This window comes from Geotrypetes seraphini, chromosome 3 (genome assembly GCF_902459505.1).
Source record: "Geotrypetes seraphini chromosome 3, aGeoSer1.1, whole genome shotgun sequence".
Taxonomy (NCBI): Eukaryota; Metazoa; Chordata; class Amphibia; order Gymnophiona; family Dermophiidae; genus Geotrypetes; species Geotrypetes seraphini.
The window spans coordinates 306,688,005-306,704,048 of NC_047086.1; the positions used below are offsets into that span (position 1 = coordinate 306,688,005).

At 46.8% G+C, this 16,044-nt stretch overlaps 1 protein-coding gene across 1 annotated transcript in view; it reads right to left on the bottom strand.

Annotated features, from left to right (window-relative positions):
• PCSK2 (proprotein convertase subtilisin/kexin type 2) overlaps window positions 1–16,044 on the bottom strand; it is a 284,701-nt gene that overhangs the window by 24,498 nt on the left and 244,159 nt on the right. The window contains exon 10 of the mRNA XM_033939434.1: window positions 13,754–13,854. Within this exon, the coding sequence (XP_033795325.1) occupies window positions 13,754–13,854 (101 nt within the window). The remainder of the gene's footprint in view (window positions 1–13,753; window positions 13,855–16,044) is intronic.

A 16,044-nucleotide genomic window follows, 5' to 3' on the forward strand; every position in this document is an offset into this window, starting at 1 on the left:
AAGCTGGGGGGCCCCCTTTGGGTTTGGGTCGTGCGTCGGCAGTTACTCCGGGCGGTGGGCGGCCCTTTCGGCCCGGGATGGGAGGGGGGAGTGGCGGAGGGGGACTCAGTGATGTGTGTTGGAGATTCAACAAGTCTAGCTGTTCCTTCACGGACTGTAGATTTCGACATGCGTGCTCGCAATGTGGGCAGCCGCATCCCCTCCTTAAGTGCCCTAAGAAGCCAGCGGGGGGTCCTCCGGGGGTTGGCAAGTAGAGGTGGGTCGAGTAGAGGTGGGTCGAGTGTGGTACCTACTCCGGTTCTTGTGAGCATGTTGCTCCCTTGGCTTCGCGGTTATAGGCCGGTTCGTGTTGCTCTTATATTGGAGCGGGGGTTTTCTGTGGGCTTTGAGATTCCATTTCGGGGGGAGTTGTTGGGGGTTCGGGCGCGTAATTCATCCTCTGTTACTCATTTGAGTGATGTGGTCCGTCACAAATTGGAGGAGGAATTGCGTCTGGGCCGGATTGCGGGTCCTTTTCGGGAGCGGCCTTTTCCGGTTATGATGGTGTCTCCTCTGGCGGTGATTCCTAAAAAAGAACCCGGTAAGTTCCGGCTCATCCACAATTTGTCCCGGCCTGTCGGGTCTTCTGTGAACGATGGGATTCCGAGGGATCTTTGCACGGTTCGTTATTCCTCCGTTGATTGTGCCTTGAGGCTCATTCTTAAAGCGGGCCGCGGTGCTTTGTTAGCCAAAGTGGATATTGAATCTGCTTTCCGCCTGTTGCCAGTTCATCCGCAGTCTTATCCGTTGTTAGGTTTTCGCTTTGACGGTGCTTATTTCTACGATCGTTGTTTGCCTATGGGATGTTCTATCTCCTGTTCTTATTTTGAGATGTTTAGCTCCTTTCTCCACTGGGTGGTGGTTCAGCGGGCTGGGTTGGACGCGGTCGTTCACTATCTCGATGATTTTCTGTTCATCGGACCGGCTGATTCAGATGACTGTTCGCGTCTGAAGGGTGCCTTTGAGTCCATGGCTGCGGAGTTTGGGATACCTTTGGCGCAGGACAAGTCTGAGGGTCCGGTGTCGTCTTTGGTTTTCCTAGGAATTGAGTTGGATACTGAGAATTTGGTAACTCGTCTCCCGGTAGGCAAGGTCAGACAGCTGCTTGATCTGATCGAGCGGGTTTTGTCGGCGCGTAAATCTACTTTGCAGGTAGTTCAGTCCTTGATGGGCTCTCTTAATTTTGCCTGTCGGGTTTTGCCCATGGGGCGGGCCTTTTCGCGTAGATTAGCGGCTTCCACGGCGGGGGTTAAAGATAAGAGACATTTTTTGCGGCTGTCGGCAGGAGTCCGAGCGGATCTGCGTATGTGGGCTTGTTTTTTACGCGATTTTAATGGCTACTTACCTATGCAGGCTCCCGAGGTATCTAACTGCGACTTAGAGCTGTTCTCGGATGCGGCTGGTGGTGTTGGCTTTGGACTGTACTGTCAGGGGGCATGGTGTGCGGAGCGCTGGCCACAAGCTTGGGTGGAGAGGGGTATTACGAGAAATATTACACTCCTGGAATTGTTTCCTTTCATTGTGGCCTGTGACTTATGGGCGGATAGATTGCGGGATAGGAGGGTTGTGTTCTGGTGCGATAACTTGGGAGTGGTGGAGGTGGTTAATAGACAGGTGGCGCGTTGTCTAGCGGTGAATGGGTTGGTGCGGGCCTTGGTTTTACGTTGTCTGCGTCTTAATTTGTTCCTTAGAGCACGACATGTCCCTGGCTTGCACAATGGCATTGCTGACGCTCTTTCTCGTTTCCATTTCTCGCAGTTTCGTCGGCTGGCGCCCGGGGCTCACGAAGAAGGTGCTTCGATGCCGGCGCATTTGTGGAGCCTGGTCGAGAAGGAGTGTGGGACATGCTCCGCCTGTCGGTAGCGCCGGCTACTTGGTCTCATTATTTAGCGGGATTCCGTTTGGTGGCTAATTTTCTGTTCAGCAGGGGCTGGGCACCTGGGGATGTGGCCGAATCCTTGCTAGAGGATTTCGTGTTGGATTCCTACAGGTCCCAGCTGTCACGGCGGGTGGTTCAAGGGCATTTGGCAGGGTTTGCCTTTTTCTGTCGGGCTTTGGGTTGGTCCTGTCCTGCATCGGGTTTCCTGGTACGTCGCCTGCTTCGAGCCTTGGGGAGAGTGGTGCCTTGCAGACCGGATTCTCGTTTACCTATTCGGCATGCCCTGTTGGTACGGCTGTTGGGAGTCTTGCCGGATTTGGCCACTCCCCTTACGAAGCTAGCATGTTTCGGGCGACTTTTTCCCTTGCTTTCTTCGGTGCGTTGAGAGTGGGGGAGTTGTTGGTGAGTGCAGCTGACAGGGCCAGGGGGCGCGGTTTGTGTGTGCAACATGTGCGGTTAGGTGACAGCAGGGTGGAGATTCATGTGGTTAGCTCCAAGACAGATCAGGCGGGACGCGGTCAGTGGTTGGTTCTCCATGGGATTGAGGGTTTTATTTCTTGCCCGGTGTCTTGTTTGCGAGAGTTTTTGTTGATGCGGACGGTGGAGTCCCCGATTTTGTTCGTTCATGCGGATGGGGCGCCTCTGTCCCGGTTTCAGTTTCTGGCGGTCTTGCGCCTAGCGCTAGCCCGTTGCGGGGAGGATCCTAGTTACTATGGCACGCATTCTTTTCGGATAGGTGCGGCCACTAGTGCTAGTGCGGCTGGGATGCCGGAAGCCGGTATCCGGCAGTTGGGGCGTTGGGCCTCAGGAGCCTTTCGTTCTTACATTAGACCGACTGAGTTGGGCAGAGGGCAGAGGGGGAGAAGGGAGAATTAGTAATTTGGGGATTGTTCTGTTTTTCTTTTTTTTTTTTTTCTTTTTTTTGTTTTGGTCTGTTGAATTTTGTTGTTTACTTTGCAGATGCCGAGCGAAAAAGTACGGCGGTGTGGATCATTGGCCATTCCTTCATCCACTGGGCCGGCGAGAGGGCCTTGTTGCGCCCGGGAGGACGACATCTTGGGCTGGGACATTTGGGCATCCGGGTATCCTGGTGGGGGCAACGGGGTATGCGGTGGCATCAGCTTTTGCCGTTTTTGTCGCGTTTGCGGTCCTGTCCTCGTCGTCCGGACGTGATGATCCTCCATTTAGGGGGTAATGATGTTGATACATTGCCGGCTAGGCAGTTGCTCAACATCATTAAGGATGACTTGCGGGTTCTTTTTGACTGGTTCCCGAGTACGCTGGTTATTTGGTCGGATGTTATTCCGCGGCCTCGGTGTTTGGCGTCTCGACGCTGGACGCGAGGTTTGGCCAAATTTAATCGGCAGATAGGCAAGTGGGTTGTGTCCAGGGGAGGTCAGCAGATTTTGCACGGGTGGGTCGAGGTCGGTTGTGCGGGGCTCTTTCATAAGGATAAGGTGCATTTGTCTGATGTGGGGTGGGACTTGCTTTTAGATGACTTTGCAGTGTGTTGCGAGAGTGTGCTGGGTTTATGTTAGCCGTAGCTTGGTTTTTTGGGGGGTGGCCTGTGGGATCACAGGCCTGTGGCGGATCTCCCGAGCTACTGGGTCATTGGGGCTCATCCGGTGATGAGCGGTGGGCCGGCGGGGTGCCGTGCCTGGTGGGTCAGGTGACCTGACAATGGGGCATGAGGGCCATGCCACCCCTCTGACCCTTGCTGTGGTGGCAGGGTCGAGGGCACTAAAGTTTATGGGTAGCTCGGGAGGAGCTCTGGGAGTTTAGGTGAACTATGTTATAATGTTATTATGTATATTGGAAATTATATTATGCTAATTGTTATAATTAATAAATTGAGCTGCGGTTAATTACCAACAAGTGTTGTCTGAGTGTTATTGGAGTAATACATGGGGTATGGAGGAAAGGGGGGGGGGGGAGTCAAGGAGTTGGGTTATAGGGCAACAGCGGACATGTCCAGATCCCGCTGTTAAGAGTAGCCCGAGACCCCCGTGTCGATGGGCGTAGAATAACACGGGGCTGGCTGGCCTGCGTGTTGCCCATCGGCCGGGGCGGTAGGAGGGGCGGTGATAGTGGAGGGGCAGTAGGATTGGAGGGGTCAGTGCAGGGGATTCAAAGGGATTGGTGGAAACGGGAGCGCGCGGTGGGGGGGGGTGAGTGACCTTATAAAAGGGGAAGGTGGGGAGGACTCAACCGTCGTGGGTCCTCCTGAGCCGAATTTCCCTCCCACCCACCCCATAATTTTCCGATAATGGCGAGTAGCTCGGGGGCGGATCTCCCGAGCTACTGGGTCATTGGGGCTCATCCGGTGATGAGCGGTGGGCCGGCGGGGTGCCGTGCCTGGTGGGTCAGGTGACCTGACAATGGGGCATGAGGGCCATGCCACCCCTCTGACCCTTGCTGTGGTGGCAGGGTCGAGGGCACTAAAGTTTATGGGTAGCTCGGGAGGAGCTCTGGGAGTTTAGGTGAACTATGTTATAATGTTATAATGTTATTATGTATATTGGAAATTATATTATGCTAATTGTTATAATTAATAAATTGAGCTGCGGTTAATTACCAACAAGTGTTGTCTGAGTGTTATTGGAGTAATACATGGGGTATGGGGGAAAGGGGGGGGGGGGGAGTCAAGGAGTTGGGTTATAGGGCAACAGCGGACATGTCCAGATCCCGCTGTTATTAGTAGACATGATGTTTGTCTTACATAAATCCCAGTACTGTAGATGTTAAATATAGATTGGGAAACAAAAAAGTCTAAAATGAAACAGTTTACTGCAAAAAATAAAAAATTGGTGTGCATTCAGGTACCCCAGCATTTTTCCCTATCTGTCCTGGCAGGCTCATACTCTGTCTAATGCACCTGGGACAATGTGGGATTAAGTGATTTGCCCAGAGTCACAAGGACCAGGGTGTGATTTGAAACCACAACCTTAGGGTGTTGAGGCTGTGGCTCTAACCACTGTACCACACACTCCCCACAAAAGCAAACCTCTCTCCCCACATAATTAGCAGTAGCAGATTTATTGGGATTAATGAAACTATCGGCATTAACAGTTTCTTAATTAGAAACATTCTGCAATAGCATGTGTACCTGTTGTCAAGGCTTCATGTTTACTATCTGTGCATAAAAGGTGAATGGTCAGGTGGTGGGAGATGTGTCTTTGCATCCATTAATAAACATGTTTGTGCATGGGCAGATAGACATACACACATCCTGACCTGAGGTAACATTGCATTTTTTTTTGTAATTCTTTATTTAAACACTGCAGTTACACCCCAAAGAGTCATCTGCCTTGACCTCTTTGAAAAAAAAATATATATAAATGATAATTAACATTTTCTCTGCGTACAGTGAGCTTTGTGTTTTTAAAATTTTGTGGTTACCATTATGTATTAAGATTATATTGTGTGTATATGAAAAATGGAAAGAAGAAATTGCATTTCAAATAGTACTATTATAAGGGGGTGGGGTCTGGGATGGAGCTTGGGTGGGGGTACTCGGTTGATATTTGTTAGACTTAAAGGGGTAATTGGCTTGAAGAAGTTGAAAAACTCTGGTCTATGTGATGCCTAAAAGGCGATTCTGTAAAGGATGTCTAACTATTTAGATACATCTAGACTCGCTGAGCAGTACTAAGCGCGATTCTCTATAGTGCATCTATGCATTATAGAATCACACTCAGCTGGACATCTAAACCATGCCTAAAGTTAGACTTCCTTTACAGAATCAAGACCTAAATGTCTGAGGTTTAAATAGAGCAAACCTCCTTCAAAATGCTGAGTACTGATGTTCTAATCATGTGCACCTGATGTGATGCACCTGTGTGTGATTTGAGCCACTTTAAGTGGGAGGATATGTGGGGGTGTCCTAATTTATTCCTCAGTTAGAATACACATTTTTTGGGATATCTTGTATTTCATGAGCAAATCAAGGAAAATGTTTGCTGGTTACCTGCAATGACATCACTTTCTTTTCCAGAGATAAATAAAAAATGATTTTGACATCGATATGTGAACATTTCTTAAGAAAGAACTGAATATTTCATGGGGTGTCCTAATTTTTTCACATGACTGTAAATCAGTGGACAGAGGGACAACCTTCACAAGAAGGGAAGTTTTTCCTTTCATGTTAACACAATTCATCAGTCAGCACTATTTACTCAGTAGATTGTATATCTACTTTCCAAAATCTTACCAATACAAATTATTTTTCTTTTCATTGTTTCTTATACCCATTTAAGGTTAGGCATAGACTAGAAGAAACTTGATTTTTTTTGGTCTCTCCATTGCAAGACCTTTCTAGGTCCTGCGGTTGAATAACATCGCTAACCCAAGCCTTTAATACATAGGGTGATTGATTATACACTCATTCTACACTGTAACTAAATCAGTTCCTTATATTTTGTTTAACTGTATCAATCACTTGCCTTGAGTTTAACCTCCCATCTGTTTACCTCAATGGACTCTGTACCACCCAACTTATCCCCATCTAAATATCTGCACTTTGCCTCTCAGCTATATGATAAGCGGTATTGTAGAAAAGCATTAGCGTCATATCTATGTTATTTGAATGTTCTGATGTGTACTTAAGAACATAAGCAGTGCCTCCGCCGGGTCAGACCATAGGTCCATCCTGCCCAGCAGTCCGCTCCCGCGGCGGCCCAAACAGGTCACGACCTGTCTGAATCACCAGAAGGGGCCCCCTTGCCACCTTGGTTTCTCATTGAAGTCCTATCTTCCCATCAAAGTCCTAACCCTCCGGTCTTGCACATGCACGACCCGGTTGGCTTTCTATACTTATTACCTGGTTAGCTTTCTATACTTGTGTTACATCCCAGCACCTCTCTCAGTATCCCACGATCCCTTTATCCCTCAGGAATCCGTCCAATCCCTGTTTGAATCCCTGTACCATACTCTGCCTGATCACTTCCTCCGGTAGCGCATTCCAACTTATTAGATGTTTCATAAGTATTATGCTGACATTGTATTATAACTCTCTTATTTGAATGTCAGTGCTGTTAATTATATTTTTGAAACTGTTTCATGGTAGTTCTATTATTAAGTTTCAATTTGCTACTTTTGAGTTGATTTTCTATTTATGCTTATATTTGGTCTTTTTACTACTGGTATGCTGTTAAAATTGTAAGTTTTATGTTGGAATGTTTGTATTATACACCACCTTGAGTGAATCTCTTCATAGAGGTAGTTAATAAATAAATAAATAAATATCCTACCCCTTAGTACTCTTGATGCTGGGGCAGTGCTGGGCATAATATTCCTGGTTTCATCGCTTCAGACCCCACTCCTTTTCTGTTTTCTAAGTTCATCAGCAGTTCCTAAATTTTTTCCCATTGCCTTTATCTTGAATTAAAGTTCTTTGTAAATGCTTATCTCAGTCATCTCTCTTTGCAGTTGACTATCTTATCAAAGGGCTCCAAGTCCAACATCATTAGCTGGACTGTACTTCTTTTCATCTAACAGATGACTTTAAAGGTGGTACCAATGACACTTTACCATAAAATGGAATCAAGATCTGGCATTGTTAGATTTGATTATATTCTGCATATCCTACAATTCTATGCAGATTACAAATTATTCAGACACTCAAGCATTTTTCCCTATCTGTCCCGGTGGGCTCACGCTCTGTCTAATGTAACTGGGGTACTGGGGGATTAAGTGACTTGCCCAGGGTCACACGGAACAGTGCAGGATTTGAACCCACAACCCCAGGGTGCTGGGGCTGTAGCTCTAACTAATGCACCGCACTCTTCCCATAGATTGGATTGGATTTACACATTTGACATATACTGCTTGTATGTGAGTATTAAGCGGTTTACAATACTATTACAGTAGAAGTGAAGGTTACAAAAACATTTACATTGGAGATAGAAGTTACAATGCCGACGTCACACCCGATTTCTCTCTCTCTCCCCCCATAAAAGGGGACGTGCCAACGGAGTTTACTCAGCACTGGGCAAGCCGAAGGGAGTGCAAGCACGTGGAGAAGCAGATCGGAGGATCCGCAGGAGAGTGTGCTTGATTCCTATTACAGGTTAGGTGCAGGCTGACACAGCAGTGAGGGCGGGTGGACTAGCAGCAGGAGCGGAGGAGAACCGGAGGAGGAGTTAAGGGGAGCGGAGAAAGCAGGAGAGGCGAACAGAAGAGGCGGGTGGTAGCTCCGCCCACTACCGACGTCACACCCGATTTCTCTCTCTCTCCCCCCATAAAAGGGGACGTGCCAACGGTGCGCAGCTGTTCGGCGCGCGGCGAAGGCTTTGCGAAGGGCCTCAAGAAGGGCACCAAGAAAGGGCTAACAACTCTAGCCGGTCTCTCAACTTATCCAACTTGTAAATTATCCAACTGACTTCAGTCCTTCTTTAACTTCTACCAAGTCTTTACACTCTCTACTTTCAGCTTCTTATCAAAACAACTAGCTACTGAAACTTCCCCACTAAACTCTCAGCGTTATATCTAACCAACTAGCTACTAAAACTTCCCCACTAAACAGGCAGACCTCATAAATCTCACTATCCCCAAACCACTTTAATAGGCAGACTCTTTTAATCAGGCTGACCTCTCTGGCACACCAACCAACAGGCTACCTTAACTGACAATTAACTAACTATAAACTAACTATCTCTATCCCCCAATCTCAACACTTTCTGACCAACTCCTAACAGCCCCCATTCTAATAAATATCCTAATTAAAAAAAACAAAAACAAAAACAAAACAAAACACACACAATATAAAATTAAATAAATAAATAAATAATAATAATAACTTTTTGTAAATGGCAGGTAGAACTAGAAGCAGCAAGACTTCAATCAAAACAGGCAGTGTAGTCACAGGAAGTACCCAGGGGATGGCTATGGTTCGAGTACAGATGGGGGAGGAACCAGAACGGAGGGCAGAGGTCTCTGTACAGACCGAGGCCATCCCCTCAAAGACGTCTACAGTCTCAACACAGACGGAAGTAATGGATCAGCCGGACAAAGACCTTCTGCTAGAGCTGAGGAGCCTGAGAGAGGAGGTTCAGCGCCTAAGGAGCATCCGAGACGACGAAACCTTCATCGATGGAGTCATCCAGGAGCTATCTCAGATCGCGGATCAGGACCAGGAACCTGACAGGACCTCCCTGGGAACACCCAAAGCATCCAAACCCGCAAATTTGAGACCAACTGCTGGAATGCAAGAAGTAGCTGGTGACGCCGACTCCTGGCAGCTGGTGACTTCCTCCACAGGGAAACGCAGAGGACCTAATTCTGTCTCTCTCTCTCACATACAGGGCAGCTCTACATCGACACCACAAATCATCCTTAAGAACAGATACCAGCTGCTACAGGAGGGTCCTGACAACGAGGTACAGGAAGATGTTCAGCAGATGGTTCCAGAGTCAACAGTTCGACCCACCCCTAAGAAGCGTAGAGTGGTGGTCATCGGGGATTCGCTGCTAAGGGGCACCGAGGGACCAATTTGTAGGCCGGACCTGGAATCAAGAGAGGTCTGCTGTTTGCCAGGGGCCAGGATCCGGGATCTAACCGCTTGCCTTGACAGACTCATCAGGCCCCGAGATCACTTCCCCATGATCCTCATCCACGTCGGGACCAACGACACCGCCAGGAGCACTGCGAACAGCTTACCTGAAGACTTCAGGGCCCTGGGTGAGAAGCTGAGGAGAATGGATGCACAGGTGGTCTTCTCCTCGATCCTCCCGGTAAGGGGCAAGGGCAGTGCCAGGGAGGATCGCATCCAGAGGGCTAACAACTGGCTGCAGGGATGGTGCAGGGAGATGAATTTCGGATTCCTGCACCATGGAGATGCATTGCAGGGACTACTGGGACAAGACGGGTTACACCTGACCAGAAGAGGGAAGAACGTCCTTGGACACCGTCTAGCCTGCCTACTTCACAGGGCTTTAAACTAGGTAAGTTGGGGGAGGGTACGGGCACAAATTACCTACCTGGTGTGCTAAACTGTCAATACTTTTTTGAGGCTGGGATAAGTAGTATACACACTTTCGAGTCTAGGGAAGGTTCACATTACAATTCGGGGTCACATTGTAATTCAGGATCTAGGAGGACTACACATTGCAATTCTGGGTCCAGGGAGTGTACACACTGTAATTCTGGGACTAAGGGCAGTACACATTGTAATCCTGGGTTCAGCAGGGGTATACACATTGCAAATTTTGTGAAAGGAGTTCATGTAGCTCATGCGGGAACTCCCCCACAGGATACACACATTTCCGTTTTTGAGATAGGTACACAGTGTAGCTCTGGGTCTGGGGAGTCCGGGTCAGGTACAAGATATAGCTCTGGGTCTAGAGAGAATACCAAATATGCGAATAATGCTAAAAGTGTCCAAGTAACTCAAACAGGAATATCCCCACTAAGACACAATAAAAACACAACATGGAAGGCTATGTACGTTAACGCACACAGCTTGGGAAACAAGATACTGGAGCTGGAAACAGAAATAAGGAATGCCGACCTGGATGTGGTGGCAATATCTGAGACCTGGCTCACAGACTCACACGGGTGGGACATGGTCATACCAGGTTACAACCTGCTTCGCCGGGACAGGGAGGGTAGATTGGGAGGTGGTGTTGCATTATATACAAAGGATGACATTAAGGTCACAAGGATCACAGATGTCCAATACACTGGGGAATCCCTTTGGGTTAATTTGGCCAGAGGGAAGGACAAATGCCTGTATCTCTGCGTTATTTACAGACCCCCAAGACAACAGGATGACCTGGATATGGAATTGATTGGAGATATAGAGAATATCACCTTGCGTGGGGACACGGTATTGTTAGGTGACTTCAACATGCCTGATGTGGATTGGGGCACACTTACCGCTGCTTCCGGCAGCAGCAGGAGGCTATTAAACTCTTTGAAGGGAGCACGTCTCAGGCAATTGGTGTTGGACCCAACAAGGGATCAGGCAATACTGGACCTGTTGCTTACCAATGGTGAAAGTGTCACAGAGGTCTCAGTGGGAGACACATTGGCCTCAAGCGACCATAACATGATATGGTTCAATCTTGGGAAAGGCTTCACTAAGCCTGCCACACTGACCAAGGTCCTCAAATTCAAGGACACAAACTTCCAAGAGATGAGTGACTTTGTTCACCAGATGCTACAAAGCCAAGCAGAAACCGATAGTGCGGATGAAATGTGGTCGACTCTGAAAGCCACCATACAGGAAGCGACAAACCGTTATGTTAAGCTAGTAAGTAAACGCCGTAGAAACAATAAACCACAGTGGTTCACTGCGGAGATCTCAGACCTCATCAAAGAAAAGAAAAAAGCATTCATCTCTTACAAACAATCAAGGGAACAGGACTCCAGGGCAGAATACCTGACCAAGTCAAAAGCCGTCAAAACAGCAGTCAGGGAGGCTAAATTCAACATGGAGGAATCTCTAGCAAAGAACATCCAGAAGGGAGATAAATCATTCTTCAGGTATATCAGTGACAGAAGTAAAAACTCAGAGGGAATAGTACATCTAAGGAAACCAGACGGAGACTATGTGGAAAGGGACTCAGAAAAAGCCCAACTGTTAAATGAATACTTCTGCTCTGTCTTCACCCGAGAAGCTCCGGGGCATGGCCCTCAGTTACAGACAAGGGCTGACTCAGTTGACCCATTTAGCGATTTCAAATTTACGCCCAACAGTGTCCACGTTGAGCTGTCCAAGCTCAAGGTTTACAAGGCAATGGGACCGGACAACCTGCACCCCAGGGTACTCAGGGAGTTGAGTGATGTCTTGGCGGAGCCGCTGTCGACGCTCTTCAACCTCTCCCTTAGTTCAGGTAGCGTCCCGTTGGACTGGAGGAAGGCTAACGTCATTCCACTCCACAAGAAAGGCTCCAAGACAGAAGCGGCAAACTACAGACCAGTGAGTCTCACATCAATAGTGAGCAAACTAATGGAAACTCTTATCAAACACCAATTAGATACGATCCTGAATGAAGAGAACCTACGGGATCCCCGTCAACATGGATTTACTAAGGGGAGATCCTTCCAATCCAACTTGATCAGCTTCTTTGACTGGGTGATGGGGAAGCTAGATGTTGGAGAGTCCCTGGACATCATATACCTGGACTTTAGCAAAGCATTCGATAGCGTGCCTCATCGCAGGTTACTAAGCAAGATGAGTTCCATAGGATTGGGCGACACATTGACAAAGTGGGTTGGGAACTGGCTTGGAGGTAGGGTTCAAAGGGTAATGGTGAATGGCACCCCCTCTGAAATGACGGAGGTGATCAGTGGAGTGCCCCAGGGCTCTGTCTTGGGCCCGATACTGTTCAATATCTTTATAAGGGACTTGGCAGAAGGGCTCCGAGGTAAGATAACATTATTTGCCGATGACGCCAAACTAAGCAATGTAGTGGGCAAAAGCACAATAGATAAAAATTCAATGGCCGACAATATGATGCATGACCTATTCTTACTAGAGAGCTGGTCTAAGACATGGTAGCTCAGCTTCAATGCCAAAAAATGCAAAGTTATGCACCTGGGTACCCAGAATCCATGCAGGACTTATACCCTTAATGGCGAGATCCTAACAAGAACGGTTGCAGAACGAGACTTAGGGGTGATCGTCAGTGAGGACATGAAGGCTGCCAATCAAGTGGAGCAAGCTTCTTCCAAGGCAAGACAAATCATAGGTTGCATACGCAGGGGTTTCGTCAGCCGTTAGCCTGAAGTCATTATGCTTTTGTATAGATCCATGGTGAGACCGCACCTGGAATACTGTGTGCAATTCTGGAGGCCACATTACCGTAAGGATGGGCTGAGGCTGGAATCGGTCCAGAGAATGGCCACCCAGATGGTCTCGGGACTGAAGGATCTCCCGTAAGAAGAACGGTTAGATAAATTACAGCTATACTCGCTCGAGGAGCGCAGAGAGAGGGGAGACATGATCGAGACGTTCAAGTATCTCACAGGCCGCATCGAGGTAGAAGAAGATATCTTCTTTTTCAGGGGTCCCACGGCAACAAGAGGACACCCATGGAAAATCAGAGGCGGGAAACTGCACGGTGACACCAGGAAATTCTTTTTCACCAAAAGGGTGGTGGATCGCTGGAATGGTCTTCCACTTCAGGTGATTGAGGCCAGAAGCGTGCCTGATTTTAAGGCCAAATGGGATCGACACGTGGGTTCTATTCGCAAAGTAAAGGCAGGGGAGGGTCATTAGGGTGGGCAGACTGGATGGGCCGTGGCCCTTATCTGCCGTCGATTTCTATGTTTCTATGATTCAATCCATCAGAAGATAGAAGAGAGGCAAGAGGTCAACAGAGGGCAAGAGAGTGCAAAAGGTGTGGTGACAACTCATAAGAGTGGATTAGAGATATAAAGATCACTTAAGAGCCAGAGACATTGACAGATTTGCTGTTAGTGGGAAACGCTCGCTCGTGGATTAGGAAGAGTGATCGCATAGGGTTCCATAGTGCTGTTTGAACAGAATTTCCTCTTTCCTTGGCAGCCTATTTACTAACACTGTGGAAATAAAAACATTGAGGAAAATTGCACTTCCATCAAACACTCTGAATACTACAAATCTAGGAGCGGCTCCCCAAAGCCATCCTAGGGGCTCCCTAGCCACTCAGGTTTTCAGGATATTTGGATACTCAGAGAGATTTGCATGCACTATCTCCACTCCATGAAAATTTCTCTTAAGAGTATTTAATGTGGATATCCTGAAACCCTGAATTTGGAAACCAATGGGTTAACTCGAAAGGTGCCACCTGCTTCATTGCTACTTTTGTTCCAAAGCTTATAAACTTGTCCTAAGTTTTTATTTTAACGTACTTAGCCTCCAGTGCCAATGCAAATACTCCAGCTGCCTCAGGTGCTGCTGCAGATGTTCCAGAATGCCGCAAAGTGCAGTTGCCGTATAAGTCTGTTGTAGCCTGTGAAGGCAGATAAATATGAACAGAAAAAAAAACAATTATTTTCTGCTGAAATCTATGCAAGCAACATGGGCTATACTTTTTTTTTTTTGCAGCAGAGCTTTTGAAGTTACAGATGAATAAATTTCACAGCTGAACGAGATACTTTTCTTTTGCATTTTTTACAGGAATTTGTTCTTTCTTTAGGGCCCTTTTAATAAAATGATTTAAGATTTGGAATTAACACAGTTTAATATGAGAGTTTCCTGTGTGCTACATGAAAATCTAAAGTGACACTTTTTAGGGCATTTTCATTAAAAAAAAAATTTCAGGTCTCCTACTTTAACGTGGGACAATATATTGCGCCCTATTTACGAGGTATTAAGGGGGGAATTCTATAAATAGTGCTCAAATGTGGGCGCTGAAAAAATAGATACACCGAGGGCCATTTTTGAAAAGGACATCTAATTTGACTTGGATGTTTCCTGCAAGACGTCAACATTTGGAGGCCCAGAACATCCATTTTCAAAAGGTGAACCACTAGATATCCTCAAAAATTGTTTTGATAGTGCGTCTAAATCTGACTTTGTGCATTTACCACTAGACAGCCAAAGTTGGATACGGAAAAATAGCTATTTTCAAATGTCCTGGAGATCCAGATTTTTTTCCGAAAATTGCCTACTTGGAGGTCTTGGCTGACTAGGCGTCTAACTTTAAGGGGCATTTTCAACCACAGATGTGTCCAATCTCTAAGCATTCAAATGCAGACCATTTGGATGTGAGAGGGGCCATCATTGTAATGGACTGCCACACAGACATACCAACAGAGCAGTGGGGCACTTTAGACGGCACTGCTGTGAACTTCACATAAAAGCTGCCCTATGTACATCTCACCAAAACCCCCTTATAATTTAGGTTGAGCCCTACAAAACTCCCCTAAAATCTATTATATCCACCTGTCTCCCATCCTAGTAGCCCTTATGGCTGCAGGTGGAACCTGTATGGAAATAGAGTAGAAGTTTGGTGGGTTTTAGTGGCCTCACACCTTACACCATAAATGTAGTGGTTAGAGTGTCTTATGGGCCTGGGTCCTTCTCTCTATGGTTCACTAGCCCCATTCACCAGGCTACTTAAGACACCTTTGTGATGCTGTACTAGGTGTTCCCGATAACAGATGCTGCTATTCTACAGACAGGAATATACTCTTTAAATAGGATATAGGTGGAAGGGGGTCTGTGAGTATTAAGGGAGTGTGTGTGTGTGTGGGTCATACCTTAATGCACGCAGTGGTCATATGGTCAGTTTGGGCACCCCTAGGGCATTTAGACATATCTAAAACAGGTCTAACTCCAGGTGTCTATGTTCCATCTAGAATGTCCTGGGAAAGCTTTGATTATCATTGCAGGACGTCCAGGTCTAATCCTGCCTAATGCTTGCAAATAACATGCCTCCCAACACACCCCTTTGAGCTCTGGACGCACATCAGCTTAGAATGATCTTCCTCTCCATTTCTCTTTCATTTGAAATTTTATAGGTCTTCTCTATTACAGAACCTTTTTAGACCCCGACATCACACGCTGCCAAAACTCTCTCTGCACCCTGATGTCCCTTCAGTATAATAACTCATTTATCTGAGTGAACACAGGACTGGAGAATAGCAAAATATTGTACCAGCTATTCCCAACTCTTGATCCAGTCCAGCCACCATAGAAATCTTTACTAAATGTAAATACACTTCTCCCTCCGTATTCGCAATTTCAGCAATCGCGGTTTTGATTATTTATGGTTTATAGCTTGCTGGCTCCTCCCCCCAAATGACATCAGCTTGCATAGAGAAATCGCCGATTCCCAGCACTTTCTTCACCGTGTTTTGCCTCTCCTTCAGGAACAGGCCAGGCCTCCCACCATGTTATTTGCGTTTCACTATACGCACGGTGGTTTTTAATAGAAAACAGCAAATAAGATATGAAAAAGTTATTCATGTTTTTTCTGTATTTGCAGTTCTGTTAATACCCTATCACAGGCGAATATGGAGGGAGAAGTGTAATATTCAAACCTTGATGTCTATCTGTCTTATATCCTCTGCCTCTGTTTATTATTGGTCTTGTCTTATGCTTCCTCAAGTTTCAAGTTTATTTAAAATTTTTTATACCGCTTAATCAAACTTCTAGGCGGTGTACAATTAAAAATACCATAAAAACAAATTAAAAA